Source organism: Centruroides sculpturatus, unplaced genomic scaffold (assembly GCF_000671375.1).
Source record: "Centruroides sculpturatus isolate CEXI.00-Female unplaced genomic scaffold, Cexi_2.0 scaffold261, whole genome shotgun sequence".
Lineage (NCBI taxonomy): Eukaryota > Metazoa > Arthropoda > Arachnida > Scorpiones > Buthidae > Centruroides > Centruroides sculpturatus.
This window is the reverse complement of record NW_019384426.1, coordinates 384,756-403,428: the sequence shown is the minus strand read 5'-3', so window position 1 is coordinate 403,428 and position 18,673 is coordinate 384,756. Positions and strand designations below refer to the sequence as shown.

General features: G+C 30.0%; 1 protein-coding gene across 3 annotated transcripts in view; it reads left to right on the top strand.

The window, feature by feature from the left end:
- LOC111619583 (zinc finger MIZ domain-containing protein 1-like) overlaps nt 1-18,673 on the top strand; it is a 111,180-nt gene that overhangs the window by 20,176 nt on the left and 72,331 nt on the right. For 2 of the 3 annotated variants that reach the window (XM_023361332.1, XM_023361331.1), the window contains exon 2: nt 6,722-6,856. In XM_023361332.1, coding sequence (XP_023217100.1) covers nt 6,782-6,856 — 75 coding nt within the window. In that variant the 5' untranslated portion in view covers nt 6,722-6,781. Of the gene's footprint in view, nt 1-6,721; nt 6,857-9,867; nt 10,023-18,673 lie in introns of those variants that run through there. The other variant, XM_023361337.1, reaches the window with a different exon arrangement.

Below are 18,673 nucleotides of genomic sequence, written 5' to 3'. Positions count from 1 at the left end.
TGGAAATTTGGAATGAAATTTAATGATTGCGTCGGAAATAGTAAATAATCTAGCTTTATAATTTTTAAATTGGTTCACGAGGAAGAGATTTTTTTTTCGTTGAATTTCCTTATTTTGTAGAGATTTCGTCTTTTCATGAGCGCATTTTACCCCCTTGCATGATTACAATTTTTCTTTTTTGACAGATTGCAAATAATTGTTTTTCCTTTTATGTTATTAATTTAAAAATGTTTCTTAATATAACTTTTCTCGATAATTTGGAGTTTAATTTTGAGGAATTTAGGGAAATTTTCATACATTTAAATATCAATAATTGAAAAAGAACGAACGTTTCATTGAAGATAAGGAATTTTAATTTATTCGATAAATTTTTATTCATATTAAAAATTTGTTTAGAATTAGAATTGCTTTCTAAACAGAAATTTTAAACGAAATTTCCCTAAAAAAAAGTAATTGTTTAGGGAAAAATAATTTGTATTTTTTTTTTTTTGCTTTTTTTACGATTTTCGTAGCGAATTTCCGTCAAAACTTCTTTTCTGTAGAATTGAATCTAAAAATTAACAAGCATTTTAGGGAAATATCCCTACTAATAGCTCAAAGGATTTTTCTGTAAAACATGATCTTTGGAAGATTTAATAACTTTTTCTCTTTACTTTGTCTAGAAAGTAATATAACTTTTTAAATCTTTTAGTAGGGAAAACTCCCTAAATGAGATAACGAAAGAATAAATGCAGTTTACTAGATATTTTTTAAACATTTGTTGCTAGTTGTAAATAAGTAAATTTTTGTACATATGTATCATTACAGGATTATGTTAACTCTGAAAAAGAGTTGGGGTTTTTATAAATAAATGAAGAGAAATTCCTTAATAGTTTTTCTTCCTAAAAAAAAGACATAATTTATGGATAAATATCGTAACGAATTTCTGGGATTAGAATGATTTATATGAAAAATTGAATGAACATTTATTCTCTAGTTTTTCTGAGTGTAAAAATTTAAAAAATAAATATATTTTTCTTAATTATTTTTAAATATTTTTTCCTTTGCAAGTACAGTACATATAGGAATTCTTTTTATAACTAAAACTTTATTATAATTTTCACAATTTCTGATTTTTGTTGGGATTCTTTAATATTTTAAAAGAAAAAAAATTGCTAGAAAAGTATAAAATAGTCGTTTAAACATCTTAATTAATAAATTACTTTTTTTTCAGGAATATTTTTAATAATAAAAAATATCCCTACAGAGCAAGAAATATCTCGTAAATATTTTGATAACTTTAACTGATCCATGAGTATGAACTGCGGGAATATTTAGTCTTCAGGGAATTTTTTTCAATATGTTTTAAAATAAAAAAGGAAAAATAATAAATAAAGAAAACCAAAAAACAAAACTGGACATTTGCAGAATATCGAACATGGAACTTTTATATAATGCATGGATTCAGGGAATATTCCCTCCCGCGAGGGAATTTTGTATATTTTATAGAGACCGAAAAAAAGGGACATTTCTTGAATAAATGCCAAGAACATGTAGCTTTTTATAATATTTCCTCCATTGACGGAATATTTTTTTCTCTAGGGAAATATCTTGCATTTCGAAGAAAGGAAAAATAAAGGGTAGAAAGAAATTGGAAAAATAATATATATATATATAATAAGGGATTATTCTCAAGATTATTTTGTAATACAGAAAAACATATAAAACGAGTCTAACTTAGGTTATTTTATACAATCATTGAGATAAAAATCATGATTTAGAAGAAATTTTTCTAAATCTCGAACTGTAACATTTTAAAATATTTTAGTTTGAGCAAAAAATTTTAAGGAAATTTCCCTAAATCTTTTCCCTACATAAAAAGTTCCCTCATTTGTCCGTGTAACGAAACGCGCTTGCGTGATAAGTATTAAAAAGAAAAAAATTGTTGGAATCGGTTTCTATTGGCTAAGAAAGAAGCAACGTCACGAATACTAGTTCGAAACATCGCATGACGTAACAATGTAGGGATTAAAGGGGCGGAAAAAAATTTGAATTAACGGATTATTTTCTTGATCAAAATCCAATCAAAAATGGCAGCAGAAAATAAACAGAATAAAACAAAAATCAAAATGCATTGTTTAAAGTAACAAGAAAAATTCAAGAGTCATTAAGAAAGAAAAAAATAACAAAAATATATTTAAAAAAAAACGAATTCTCTTTCGCCTTTAACGGCTTATTAAAAATTGACTCCCCCTCTTCTACTAATTGGAATTCCTGCAACCCAGTTAACGACGCATTAGATCTGCCTGCTAATTAATTACCATCGTTTTAACTTCATTAATCTTGGCAAACAAAATTAAAACCTTGAAAGTATTCTCTTCAGGCATCTATACTACTAATTCCACCAATCAAACGTTGCCTTTCTGATTAAGTTGCGATGCGATAACGTTATATGTCTTCAGAGAAGTTTCACGATTGGATAATCTTCTACGCTTGTTTTGTGACGTGATTTTCGCCTTTAATGGATCTAATTGGTGTTATCGCATCAAGAATATATATAGGAGTTCATTTTTAGAAAATTGTTAAAGAGTTAATTCGAAAATAAACTTTTTTGAACGTTGCCTGAACATGCCTCAAGTCTTGTAACCGTTTGCTTCTTAAGATGGGCTTAAGTTATCCATTGCAACTCGTCTTAAAGATAAATAAATTTGTGGACTATTTCCGTTAACGAAGATTGTCGAATAGTTCGATTAAAGTGTAGGCAACTCTGGATAACTTACAGTAATTGGCAAGCTTCTCGTTTAATTTCGTGGACAAGTTCCAATTGCCCAAACTCTAGATGGACAAGAACTTTTTCTCTAATCTTTGTTAAATACACAAAAGTGTACCGGTACATGATCTTACCGAGTATAAATCGTTAATATTTCATACATTTAGCCGTTAGAATTCTTTAAATGCTAACTTTTGTTTACAAATCTTAAAAGAATCCACGGAAGAAATCGTTGGATAATGTAAATTTATGGAACTTTGTTGATAAAATTCATAAAAATGTAGAGAACTCATCTAATCTGTAAAGTAATTAATTTAAAAAGCAGAAAATTAGGATATTATTAATGAATGCTCAATAGAACTTATCATAATTTATGGCATTAATACCATAGAATATCCAAAAGACAACGATAATGCTAAATATTTAACATGGTGTTTATGTCAATTTTAAGAATATATGTGGACTAAAATTACATATAAATCATGCAAGAGTTATAAGTCTACGATACGTGATCACTTTATAACTCATGCTGTATGACAAAGCCCATACTTGATGATACTGTAAGAGATAGTGGTGCTAGCTTTCACGAAGCAATTACTTTCAAATGGGTAAGTTAATTTATTCACAAATAAAACATAAGAACATACTTTAACATTAAGAAATGTCAGCAAGCAAGATTTTGTTTGCAGATTTAAAATGCATTTCTTGTATCATTGTGAAGAGTTCAAGGCGCTTCCTACTATACCTTTCACGCAAATATCACATACACATCATTGCACACGCTACGAGAGACTAAAGCCATCTTGTGGAAACACGAAGACAGGAACCACCCACGGATTTTTCGTTGTAATGCTACTCGAAACTATTCTCTACTATAATAGAAGATACCATTTGGAGTTTGCATTATACGAAAGCATACAAATTTCTTCGTTGCCCCAATTTGAAGACTGTAATTGTAAGGGAGGTGACAAAATACCAGACGAGATACGCGTGACTGCTGTTACTTCTATCACTCAACACGTGTATTCGTCCTGGAATCCGATAAGTTTCACTTCCTGGAATCTATGCATGTTCGAGGGGCATGAATTTTGGTGTGTATTTTCGTTATTGACGTCGATACAAATTATGAAACGATATCGACCGAGCATAAAAGAATTTAAAAAATGTATATCCCGGGGTAAAGTTTTCATCTCGAAATTTTCGGCATTAACATTTTTTTCGTTTGTTTGTTAAAAGTTTAATAATTGCCCGATCTCAGCCACGTTGAATCTAAAAAAAAAAAAATAGCCAAGAACGCTCATCAAAATTAAATGATTTATGGAAAGAACAGCATAAACGGGTGCCATCTTCACCTATTTGTTGGTAGAATTTACCAGATTCATACATCACTATAAATCTCCTTACGACAGGCAGGGTTACCAATGTGACAGTTGTAATTTGCCGAATGGAAGCTGTCTACACTTTGAGCACGTGACATACACCCTCCATATACAGCCACATAGATCACTGTCCTTGCAGTTCAGTTTGTTGCTCTCTAATTCTCTTGGAGTGTTGTCCCAAGTCGCCACAGTCAACTCTACTGCGATGTTGATTGCAGTCATTGCAGGACTAAAATCGACAGTGTGTCGCCTTGGCAACAGAGAAAGTGATTGATTCCAAACTTCCCCCTTCTTCCTAAACTCCTATGGCTCGTTTATTGCTCGATTGCAGCGCACCTAACGGCGACAGCTGTATTTAAAGAATTTTTTTTTTATTCTTTCATTTCTTCGAAATTTTCGGTAATTTATTATTAGTTAAAACGAAAGATGATTACTTTCCTTTTTATTATTGTTTTATACGAAAAGCCAGTTTAATGTCTTCAATTTTCTTCAAACCTTGATTGTTTCTTCTATTTTTTCTTACTTTTTTTTAATGTATTTGTTACGAGTGACAGCTTATTCCTTCTCTCATTCTTTGACTGTTTGACGTAACAAAGGAGAGAACACGTGATTTTAACGGTTATACGTTTTTAAAATTTGAAAAAGAATACAAATAAATGAAAAACCCGCGCTAATTTATTGTCATAAGAAATAATTTTACATCCTTTTGTAGTCTTCTAAAATATTGAAGGAGGATGTAAAATATTAAAAATGAATTTTTTTTCTTGCACCTTTCAAAAATTCTTCAGTTTATAAATAAGGCTTATGTTTACTTTCTAAAAAACTTTTCCCCCCCTCTCTCTCTCTTTATCTGCTGAACCTAGAGATAGTAGATATATATAAAAAGCACAAGTTTCATTACTATTTATAAAACTGTTATAGTTGAATTGTTTTTTCGTATATACAGAGTATATAGAAAAATAAATAAATGAATAAAAAATTTTTTCCTCTCCTCTCTTTCTAGTGTTGTAAGAAATAAAGAAAAGAAAGGGGAGAGAAAGAAGGAGAGAGAGAGAGCGAAAAAAATGCATAACTTTTGAAGCGAACAAAATCATTTTGCAGCTGCCACGTCACTGGCAACCACTCCCTTTCGATCACGTGATGTTGCCTTGGCAGTAATCCAAAGAGAATTGTCCAAATCAGACAGTCCCGTCTCATAAACCGAATTAACAGAGTCTAACCTGTATCACTAACTCTTTCTCCCTCTTTTCCCCCTGTATGTAGCACCACACCAGTTAGTCAGTCAAAACAATAATAAAATGGAGTTGACACGTTTATCAACCTTTCTTTACTCTGTATAATATTTTTATCGTTGTGTTTATATACCAAAAACCCAAAATATACTACTTTAGTAATAAGTTGGTTCGTTACCCGCCACGCGAAGTTTCAAGTTTCAGCGGAAAATTATATTTCCACATATGGGTTAGACATATGCTGTTTCTGAGTGCTTTGCACGTGTACTGTGTGCATTTTGTGTGTGTGTGTGTTCCTATTATCGAAAACGAAAACTAATTTTAGGTGAGATTTTTAAGGGGGGAGTGTGTATGTTTTTCCTGCCGTTTTTCAACCGAGACCGGAATAGAATATCTGAACCTTTAGCGTGGGAGAGAGAGAGACGTTGGGGCCATTCTCCCTTCCAAAATTCCTCTTGTCTTCTGCTACACAACAACGCAACGCGGTGCAATGACATGACGTGTTTAGTGCCAACATTCTGGCAAAAATCTGAAGCAAGTCTGTTGACAACCCATCCCGTTCTCATCGGGGTGCCGAAAGGGAATTACTGTTAAAGCTGCCTACATGCAAAAATAATTAAAACCTACAAGTTCTGGTGAATTTTTTGGTGGCTTTGCGGTGTGTCGATTTCGGGGGCACGTGCACGCCGTGCAATGGTTTAACCACGTGGCTCGCTTGTGTAATTGGAACTTTCGTGTTTCAGAGCTGTTAGTCGCTCGGGAGTTGCACGCCGAGGATGTATTGATTCATTCGTGACCCAACACACCACCTATCGCAAAAGCAAAGCAACCAGTGACCTCTTCCTCCTCACACTAGTGAGTCAATACGGCGCGATAGTCTATAAGTCTAGAGATAAAATTAACAATAAGTTATATACCAGCGGTTTTTTATGGCCAAATTGTGAGGAGTTATAGTCCTGTGCTACTATTTATATAACTAGACTAGAGAGCGCGCGTCACGTGATCGATAGGAGGTTATTTATATATAAACAAAACCAATCGCCGAAATTCCATTCTTTCTGAAGTACGTGTGTTTCTAGTATTCGACCTTAATCTAAAAATAGTTGTAGTGGTTTTAAAATTAGTTTCTCTTCCTTTTTTTGGTTTCTTTTTGAAAATTTTAGTCCTTTTTTTGTGTTTTTTTCGGCAACAGAATCTGAAAAACGCAAACTCTGCGCTTGTTACAACAAATTTTTCTTAATTAGAGGTTAAAAAACACACGAATTTTCCAGAAAAAAAAATTCCTGTGAAGTGAGAACGACATCCAAAAAGAAGAAAAATTTCATGGAAAAGTAACCGGTAGTTCTTGTTTTTCGCACCAGGTGGCGATGGGAGACGACATCCTTTGCTGCCCCATTGGGTGATATGAAGGAGTACGGTTTATGAAGATTGTCATGGCAACTGCTATGGAAAGACATATTCAACAGACTAATGAAAGATTACAGTGTATAAAAGAGGTAAGACAAAATTTAAATTTCAAAAATGCCAATTCGTTACAGTGCCATCTATTGTTGGGTATGTTAAACAAAGTGCCATAACTCCCCAAATAATAAATATATAAAACTATAGTAAAATTTATAATAAAACTTGAAGCAAAAACCAGTAAAAATGATAAATAATTTAATCTTTTTTTTAATATCAAAAAATTTATTAAAAAGTAATTTCATTTCCTGTTTCTAACATTAATTATTCACTTTTGTTTATTATGTTTAAACAATGCAATAATATATATATACACACAAATTTTTTATTAAAAAAATATAAAAAAATATATATAACTAATTAAATATTGTAAATTAAAACAAAAAAATTACTCTTTGTTACTATAGTAACCAAATTTGCCTCTTATTGGATAAATCTGGCGCTAACAAGAACTTTCAACCAATCAACTCGTGCAAATTGAAATATAAAATTTAAATTCCGTAAAAATTTAACGCTGATTGGTTTGTTTAAAATTTAAATTCTTATTTTCCAAAGTAATCGGTGACTTTATCAGGAATACATTATTTAAATTAAAATTTTTATTTTAAACTATTTAAAAAGAGTCTGGGGGAAGCGGAAACTGTCGAGAGATAATTTATATCATAATATTCACCCGCCATATCGCTGTGATAAGAAAGATAATGGTTTAGATTTATTTTATTCGGTAAAAAAAACTTTAATGTTTATCAATAAAAACAAACGAATTGGCTGAAAAAGCAAAGAATTTATATAATTCTTTTTATTATTTTTTTCTTTATCCAACATATTGATACCTAACCCGCTGGGAAGTTATTACCAACCGGATCACGGTAATATTCACCCGTTACCCGGATGTAGACGTAGGATCAATGGCGAGCTAGACAACCAATAAACAAGAAGATTTGTCTCTGTCGTCATGACTCGTCTCTTCCTGATTTGCCGCGCCCTCTCTCGACAATTCCAAGAAGTTGAGGGTTGATACTACTAAATAATTAAGTTGATAAAAGTTATCAATGGTTAATTATCGATAAACACCGGCATATAAGTGCGAATTAGTAAAAATAAAAAAAAAAGGAAGGTAATAATCGATAGGGGTGGCTTTAAATGACACTCCAATTGAACCTAATTTGGTGTTTTAAAAAGATGGAAAAATACAGAGAAAGATAGATAGAAGTTAAGGAGCGATTTTGTTGGATAGTGGAAGGAAAGGACAAGCGCCATAATTAAACAGCTCTACTAAATGACTAATTATCTATCACTAGGGAGTGCAATCGTCGGACCAATGGCTTGCCTGCATCTCTATAATGACATTTATACATTAGCGGCTCCGACTAATTGGCAAGCAGGCACGACTCGCTTCAGATGTGCATTACCTTCTCTCTATTGCCAGCTAGGCAATCTTACGTCTGTTGGTGTAGGGGGATATCGATTGTCTCGAGACATTGTAGAAGTTGGCTAACCTCTCTTCCTCAGTTGGTATCCTAGCAACAAGCAGACCAAACAACAAAGATTGACGACTTCGTGTCCCTCTCTGCTCTTTGCTAGTCTCTTGCTCGTCCTGTTCAGAAACTCTGGTACGTAATCGGTAACGGAAACCGAAAATACGTCAAGGAAAACATATTTTCCAATTTTGTTCGCTTGGATTTTTATTCATTTATTTGTTTTCTTTACGTTTAATCTGTAAACAAGAGATACAATGGCATCGCCGAAATGCTCGAATTAATTCGCAAAATACTGGGTTACTCGGCAAATTAAACTCTTTCGGTTAATTCTTGAACTGTTAATTATGCCGGAACCATTTTGTTCTTTGTTAATTGTCACAGATTTGGTGCTAGCTTCGGGATTCGCTGGTAGTTTGTCACTTGTTGAAGGATGTCGTTTCTCGTTAAGTACAGATGATTTTTTCCCCTCTACTGAGCGCCGTTTGACCTTAATGGTTTTGGGTCATAACTTAGTTTAGATGAACAAAAATCCAGACATTTTCTTCAATATAACGTTCTACGCTAATGTGGTTTGAGGTAACTTATTTCTGTGAGGTAATTGATAGTCTCCATCGGACAACTTTATTGTCTTCCTGGAATCTATTATCTATGAAGAAATTTTATTCTTTTTTAGTACACCGTATTGTCTTTAATACGTTCTGTTTTGTTAACACGTAGCTCTGATACTCTGTATTCTGCGTAACGTTTGTCTGAAATGCGTAATGCGTCAGAACAGTTGTTTCAAGAGATATATCAAACAACTGGATTTATGAATTTTCTTAAGCTAACTTATTGATTACGCTACAATACAATGTGTATTAGAAATAGCATATTGCGTTACCATTCTTTAAATTAACAATACGTTATATTTACTGAGATAGGTTTACCTCACAGAACGTAGTGTATTGTCATAGTCTGTAAGCATCTTATTGTCTATCGAGTGATCCTTTATCTATTGTTACAGTCGGCAGCGCGGTAACGTATTGCTTATAGGGGCAGGTAACACACATTTTCTGATATTATATACGAAAATATTGTTTGAAATTAGCGTTAATCTTTGAGGAATTTATATATATGAATAACGCAACACAAAATATACAAACGAATTGTTGTTCATGAAGCAACGTAACGCGTTTATCTGTAGTTTATCTAACGTTATGAATCAACGTATCCGAGACAATATCTTGTGTGGTACGTAAAAGAAAGAGTAACTCAGAGGTAACCAGTAGTCTGTACGACAACATAACATCGTCTCTGAGGCAACGTATCTCATTTATGAGTTATTGAACCCTTTCTTAGACAGACAGGAAGTAAAAACTCTCAGATTCAGTCAAAGGTATTGTCTTACTTCAGATCGTTGACTGTGAGAAGGTAAAGGGTTAAAAATTTCCATCAACAACACCATTTAGTAGTGTGTTACGAGACACATAAAATGAAGCAAAAGTGTTAAAAAGAAAAATCGTTAAATATTAGTTAAATGGGAACATTTGTCGGTAACCGCAATTCCGGTGAATTTTTCTGACGTCACAAAAGAAGACTGCCTGCTGCACCACTTCCCATAGTTGTTGACAGTTTTTCAAAAGACGGATATGAATGGACGGAAATTGATTGTCACGTGTTAACGGGGGTGGAGAGAAATTTCGTACAGTTGTCCAATCGTGTCCAGCGAAATAATTTACCGGTAAATTTAACTTTTGAACTTAATATATTTTTTATTGATAAACTTATTAATATATTTTGAAGATAATAAATTTCGATATGGTGTGTTGCATTAATTATTTAATGTTTACACCGTTACTATAACGATTTTACAAACAAAACAAATGTTATTAACTCTTCTCGTACACGAAGTTTTGGTCGAAAGGGCGCCTTTTTTGAGGCCTCCCAACGCGTGTTCTAATTTTTAAAAATTCAGATTTATTTATTTTTTTCCAAAAAATTAAAGGAAATAAATAAATAAAATAAAAGTGTGGCGTATAATAAGCACTTAAATTTAGCATTAAAATTCAAAACGGCAATTATTCATGAAGTTCGGTCGATGAATATTTGTATTAATTTGTTGATTTTTATAAATAAAATTAAATGTAAGGTGTTTTTAATGATTAAACATTCGAATTTATTGTATTAATTTTTTAATTATTTATCTGACGTTTAATCTGACGCCAATTTGATTTTTTTTTGGTCAAACCTCTAAACAACGACCATTGAGAGGAACGTAAAAAATGGCTACTGTTCGGAGGTGGTCGTCGTTTTCAGGTTATTTTTATATGTATGTTTGTGAAATTTTTCGAAAGAATGGCCATTATTGAATGTTTAATATTAAAAATGTCGAATACAGTGATAAAAACGTGTATAATATTCATTTAATAATTAAAAATTTTATGTAAATATTTGAATAAGACAGCAATTTAGTCTTTACGGTGATTAACTAACTTTTAGGTCACCCTGTTTATCTATACAATGAAAACATTGAGATAAAATACAGTGTAGTCCAAAAGTCAATTGACCGTGTTTTGTATTCTGGTTACACTCGCGAATATGAATACTAAAATTGAGTTTAGAACATTTGAACACGGTAAATAACAAGATTAAGTATTTAGATGAGACGGTTACATTGGTTAACTACGTTTTAAACGCTCGTTATATTAAAAAAAAATCAAATTTATATTTATAAACTGCAAATTTTCATGCTTGTTTTCTATATATACATGTCTCAAATGGTGTACATCAGTAGCCGAGTGGATAAAACCACTAAATGTGGATTTTTTCGGGTTTTCTTCACGTATCTAACTCTTAAATAGGAGCCAATTTCCCACGTATCTAACTCTTTCTATGGAAAACTGGCTCCTGTTTAAGAGCCAGTTTCCCCATAGAAAGTCCTCCCGGGAGGCACCCCTCGTATTGGCGGATGTCCATATGTTGCGTTTTCATATCTTATCCCAATCCATATCACAAATGTGCAAAATTTTTATATTTAATGCTGGAAAATAAGAGTAAAATTTGAGTATAAGCCGCACTTGTTTGTTAGAAATTCAATATCTTAAAAAAATATATATATACAAAATTTAGTTTCCATTAGTCATGGGTTCTTCAAAATTACTTTTTTTAAATTTTGTTTTGCTACAGAAAAAAAAAAATGGAAAAAGCTGGTAGAACATCATTTACAGAAATTTCGGTCGTTACCGTTTTTTCCTTATTTTTTTCGTGTGCAGCAAGAATTTAATCGTCTGATATCGGTAATGTTATTGAAAGGTTTGAATCTGAAAATATTCTCTTGTAACAGCAAATTTCGCTTACATTAAAGTCCAGAAATAAGTGAATAAAAGACATGCCACATCTATTTTTTTTCTTTCAAAGTTCTTTTCAAATTAAAAAAAAATAAGTTATTTAATTACTACACGCAAAATTATGTATTTATATATTATTATAATTACATTTATATAAAGAGTTTATACATATTCTATAATTTTCTTGCATATCTGATATACAATTATGCACGCAATTGCCTCATGCGACTATGCATGCAATATACTATATGTAATATAAGCGATCATACATATGCATAATTGAGTATGACAAGAATTCATACGTATCTTATATTGAACGCTCTTTAACGCTATTACATATTGTGTATGCAATTATACAATATGCATAATTACATATTGCTTATAACTAGAATTCTACGTCTCACTCTTGTATTTAATTACTATTCTAAGTGTTGCGCATTGTATATGCAATAATGTATACAGCATAATTGAGTATAGTAAAAGTTAATGCGTATTCAAAGCAGTATAAACTCTTAATAATCCTAAATATTGTATATTGAATGCTTCATGCAATACGAAAATTCCAATTTGAAGTTGAATTTTAAAGCAAATTGAATTTTATTTATTTATTTTTTTTTAAAATAATATTTTAACCTAAATTGAACTCAAGCTGAATTAAGATTTTAAATTTTATTTTATTTTTTTTATTTTTAAAAAGTTGTTTTTTGCTGACGTTTGTGTTTTAAAATATTCGGAAAAATATTTTAATATTACATATTCAAAATCAATATTGGTTTAGTTACGCTGGTAGCATTTATTCACTTCTTTTTTTAAAAAATAAAATATTCATAAAAGTTAGTGTAAACTGCCAAAATTGGCATTAATATTTTACAAATTGAATTAAATAATTACAGAAGGTTTGTATAATATTTTAAATCTACAAGATTTAAAATATTTGGATTCAGGATCGAGCTTAGAATTGTTGTGGTTCTAAAGGCCTAAGCTATAATATAATAAAAGTCCTTACTCTCCATCAAATGATGGTACAGGCAAAAATGTGAGGCCTTAATGACGTATAACGCCAGGCCCTATGTTACAGCTCATGTAGAATCGTCCCTGATTGGACTAATAAGGCGACACAAGATGGGTAACTTGCCAATTGGGGGTGCGTAGTGTTAGGAGGGAGCATTTTCTATGGAAAATTTGTTAGGTGTTATACGCGTGAAGAAAACTCCATAAACACTAGATAGTTAGCCACGTGCGAACCCACGACCACGTACAGTACAGTACCATGTTCAGTGATCTTATCCACTCGGTCAATTTAAGGTTACAATTCTTCTGATATTGTAAGTATTTGAAATTATAATTTTTTAAATAAGTGGAAATTAATAACTTGTTTATAATGTAGATAATTGAGTTTTATAATCATTATAAAGTTATGAAAAATTGTAAACTAGAATAGTTGGAAAATTTTAGATGTTTAGGGCCAACTGGAGTTAATTTTCTAATAATTGGAACGATTTGTAAAATCGAAAGAGAAAAGGATATTTTATGTTTAAATATTTGTTTCGAAGTTAATTTCTATTGTTTTATATACAGTAGGGTGAGCGAGCACCTATATAAAACAATATACAGTACCTTGACAAATTATTAGACCTATTGACTAAAATCATACTTTTTGTACTGTTTTCTTTTTTTTTCGTAATATTGTTTAAGGAATGAGTATTTTTTTCATGTTATTTTTATTCTCTATTATATCCGAAACACTTTTAATATTTTTTTTATATGACAACATCGTAAAAGTAAAAAAAATTAACTTGTGTAGAGTAATTCTTGTGATACAGAAGTAAGACTGTCAAAGATGGTCATTCAAAATACTAATTTTCATTGTTAATTTTTTAAGTTCTATTATATTCAAATTTTTATATGCAAAACGTACTTTTTTATTTCATAATACATAAAACATTAATATTTTAAATAATCCTATCAACAATGGCAATTTTATTGAATTATTATATCAAAAACTAACAAATCATAAATTTTTTGCATGGATTTAATAATTTGGTAAGGTATTGTAAAACACCTGCATTTTATAGTACTAAATCTGTAAGTTACAGTATTTTTAGTGTTTTAAAACAACAGCACTTGTTAAAATCATATAATGACCCATTTATATTTAGGCTGGTCCAAAAGTCAGCCATCCAAAGACTAAATTGCTTACTCATTCAAATGTGTTGTTGGTTAGAAGCTTTAACAAAGACTTGTTTTTGGACCCCCTCCTGTGTTTAAGTATAATTTCACGTTTCCTGTTAAAAACTTTCGCGAAGAAGTTAAAATTTCCATTAAATTTTACATATGGTAGCTATTAAACACAATAAAAATCACGTGATATAGCGACTAGTGTTGACAAAAATGCTACTGTAAAGTATAAAAGTTTAAACATAAACATGCTCGCCTATTTGTAACGTATAAATGCCGTCCTAACATAGCAACATTGAACGAGTGTAAAAATCCTTTTTCTGAAACCGTCACGTGATTGGCGTAGGTGTGAAAAATCCCCAACATCGCGTGATTGTTGATTGATCAACTTGATCGCCCACAGATGCCCATCACAGCACTAAGCAAAACCCAGTAAAATTACTCATTTATGGAAATCAATATTCACCCCTACGAAGCTTCACCAAACAAACCACGTAACACAAAGAGTTATAAATAAAAAAAAAGAAAGAAAGAAAGAAAAAAAGTAGTGTTTTCTTCTTAACTACGTTTCTAAGCTTCAACAAAAATATAAAAGTATAACATAGTGATAATATATTTAACGGGTTTATAGTAGGAACGAAGCAAACAGGTGCTGAGAACAGCGACTATTGTTGACACAATAGAAACCGTTACCTAGACAACTTCGATATTTAACCCCCTAACTGTTAGGATTAATGTTGTATCACTTAAATAAACTGCTAATATATTTGACTCTTCGAGTGTTTTTTTTTCCTCAATAGAAACATAGAATTTACAAATATAAAAACCTCACCCTCCTTAAAAAAAGAGGAACGAAACGTTGTTTTCTGCTCCCACTTTAATTTCTACTAACTGTTAGGAGGCTTTGATATTATTTATTATTTGTTTATATGTAATTTTTACTTTATTTTTTCTCCTTGATGCTGCTTGTTCAATATGTGAAATCTTCTCTACTCCTTTAAGTGTGTGTGTGTCTGTGTGTGTGTATCTGGATGAAAACACTCCCATTTTTGGTTGCTAGGTAACTGTTGCTAAGATATTTAAAGGCGTATCGAACGTTTTCCTTGAATATGGCAGAATATGACGATTAGCAAAATTTAAAACTGACTTGACACCTGACAATAACTTGACATATATCAGAGGTCGAATCGAAGAAGTGGAAGTAGAAAAAAAGTGTTTGAATTTTAAAATATTTAATAAAATTTAAAAAAAAATACTTCTTTTGCTTTGTTTAAAGACAGTTTTTTGATCCGTATTAAAATATTGTGATGGATCGAAAATGTGTATTTTCCTTTTTATATTCTGTAAACTGGAGCTTAACTTGAAAAAACGGATCCAATTTTCTTAGAAAATCGAGCATTTACTCGTAAAAAACTTAAAAATTTGTATTCATTCACCTAAAAATCATCTCTTTTATTTGCTTCTATTTCTTTCGGAGTCTGTAGTGCATTCAAAAAATGCCCTTTAGATTGATCTTGAGCTTGTGTTTATTCGGCATTTTGCGAATAAACTTGAGCTGAAGTTCACTAAACTGTATGGAAGTTCATACTAAAACCTCAAACACAACCAAAACAGTGGAAATTAAGATTAAAAATAGGTCAAAGGTTACCAAACCATAATTTTGAGCTGGAAGATTACTACACTTTTGATGTTCTTTGAATTAATCTTCAGCTGAAAAAATTGTCAAAGATCATGGTAATCTTTAGCATAAATTGATTCTTATGGTGTCAAAACCATAAGAATCTTAGTTTAAAGAAAGGTCAAAGGTTATCGAAGTGAATCTTGTGCTGGAAGATGAGTTGAAGATGGAAATCTTTAGCTCAAAGATCATCAGGATCTTGAAAAACTGTAGATTTGCTTATTGAGATCGATAGAAATGAGATTATAATCATTTAAAAATATAAATGATCGCGAGATCAATCACATTAAGAATCAAAAACTTATTTAAAAAATTGAGCTTGAGCTCAGTTGCTTAAGTAGATTCAAATTTTATCAAAAGATATGAAAAAATGCACCAAAAATACCTAAAAAATGAGTACAAATTATTAATTTAAAAGAATTAAATATATTTACTCTCATAATAAAAAAATATACGTTTAAAAAATAAATTTATATATTTTACAATTCAAACGAAGCATAAAAGCGTTTAATTGGTCAATGAACTTTACATTTTAAAAAATTAACCAATCGACTACATCATTACGATTTTAGTTAAATGTAGGATGAGAAGATGGGGAAAATACATATATATTTCTTTTTTTACATCCAGATTTATTTATTTTTAGATTTTATTTTCAAATTTAATATCCTTTCAATGAGTACTAATTAAAAACAAACAATCCAGAGTGATTTAGTCATTTTTGCTTAATAGCCATAACTGTATAATTGTTCCCTTTAACCTAATTGGTCGGCCGGTCGCGTAATTTTCAAAATGAACCAATAGAGACTTAGTTCAGATTCAAAAGTCTTTAAAATTAAAAAAAAATTCTTTTTAATAAAGATTTTTCTCTCAGTTTAAATGCTTTTTAAATATATTTATTTTTTTATTTCATTTTAAAATCCTTTCAATGGATATTAGCTTGAAAATAAACTTGAGAATTTTCAAAATGGCTTTCGTAAGTAGAAAACATTATGCTGTGCTGTTACTGGAGATTTTTATTTTTTATTTTTGCTGTTTTTAGATGATTTTGCCAATCATATTCGTTTAGAAATTAATTTACACAATCTTCTACGTTGGCTTTTAAATTTATTTACTCTCTAAAGTCATTATTTTACTACTATTAACATTTTTTTTTTCTGTACTCTTAACTACCATTTTTTAATGATTATAAAACATTATTAATAAAAAAACTGTTTAAGAAGCTTTAAAAACTCTTTATGGTCCTTCTATAGCCGAACTTCAATTGTGGCTACCTCCCAACAGCGGCCATTTTTTCAAATTGTGATTATTAATTATGTCATCTTCTAATTGGACAGATTTGAATTTAAAACTGACCAATAGAAGAAAATTATTATTACTATTATTTTTTTATAACTTAAAATAATATTTTATTACAGAAATAAAAATTTGTGTAATTTTTGTTTTCATTTATCTGATTGGCTCGTGTTGAAATTTCTTTGTAAATTGATCTGATTGGTAGAAATTATTATTATAATGAAAACTTTTGATTGGTTCTTTAACTGGGAAATAGAAGTTAATGAAAATCCCATCTTTTATTGGCTAATTTTGAATTTTTTCATTTACGTCATAATTTATTTGTATATTAAATTCTAGTAAAAACTTAATTTAAATGTAATTAGTCAAAATTATTTAAAATTAATATTTTTTAATTTAAAATTATTGAATATTAAGTTTAAAAAATGATATTTTATATAAATAATATCTTATTGTTGTTTTTAATTATTTAAATTTCAAAAAATAATGAAGTTTTGCGTAGTTTTTAACAAGAAAGTATCCTGAGACTTGATTGGTCGGTATAAATCGACATTTGAAAGACGAACCAATGGAAAGAAGCATTACGCATTATTTGTATTTATTATTAAAATTTCATTTTTTATATGTTTTTAATTCTCTGTAAATCTTCAAGGATTATTTTTTTAAAAGATTTTCTATGTTTAAAATCTTTTTCAATGAACATTAATTAAGAATAAACAAAGTTTTATAAGAATTGTCAGGAAGCTTATTCCTAACTGTTGCTTTTCCCTTGAGGTCCTTACACTAGCAAAACAAATCAAGTTAATTAATCTTGCTTCCTATTTGATGTTTCTTAATGAAGATAGTCAATAGTATCAGTTAACCCAAGTCGGCAGTTCTTTATTAAAGTTTGTAGCTTTTCTATAGAACCGTATTACAGCGATGCAAGGTCATATAATTCAATTTTTCTAATTAATCATTCGTGTTTCGTCTTTAATATATCCAACGAATAATAAATTTGTTGATTTGAATAACATTTGATATGTTATAGCATAAAAATAGCCATAAATGATCGATACAAATTACGAAAATTGTCATACTTCCTTTTATTGGTTGGTTATTTTTAAATATTAACGTTTTATCCAATCAGCAATAAACTAAAATTTAAAAATTTGAATTTTAATCAATAAACACTCAGAAGAATTTTCAAATGCTATAAATAACCAATCAGCGTATCGTAAAATTTAAATTTAAATTCATGGCGGCTGTCGATTGGTTGATGTTTATCAAATATAGAATTGAAATTTGTGTTTATTTATTAAATCAATGCTTGTTAATTTAAAATTAAAATGCCTTAAATAAATGATTATTTTGAAAGTTTGAGATAATTTTCTAAAATTAAATAAAAATTTGTGAAAAATATATATGTTTTTTTTTTTGTTTCTGATTGGTTAAATTTCTTAAATGACGCCATATTTAATAAGTAAAATTTTCATTCGATAATTTGTTTTTTTTTAACTTTAAACAATTAGCATTCGATTAAATTTTAAAATTCGAGACATGTATGACGTCAATTGCATTTGAAATTAACCAATAAGCTGTGTTTTTTATGCTTTAGTATCAAGCGTTGATTGGTTAGTTTTAAAATTTAAAATTTTATTAGATATTCAGTGTGAATACACGCTTAGTGTTAATAAAAGTTTAATAAAGTAAGGAAGAGAGTATTTTATTTAAATACTTGTACTGAAATCTTGATTATAGTTTATTCTTAAAAACATAGCTTTCTGTANCATTAGTCATGGGTTCTTCAAAATTACTTTTTTTAAATTTTGTTTTGCTACAGAAAAAAAAAAATGGAAAAAGCTGGTAGAACATCATTTACAGAAATTTCGGTCGTTACCGTTTTTTCCTTAT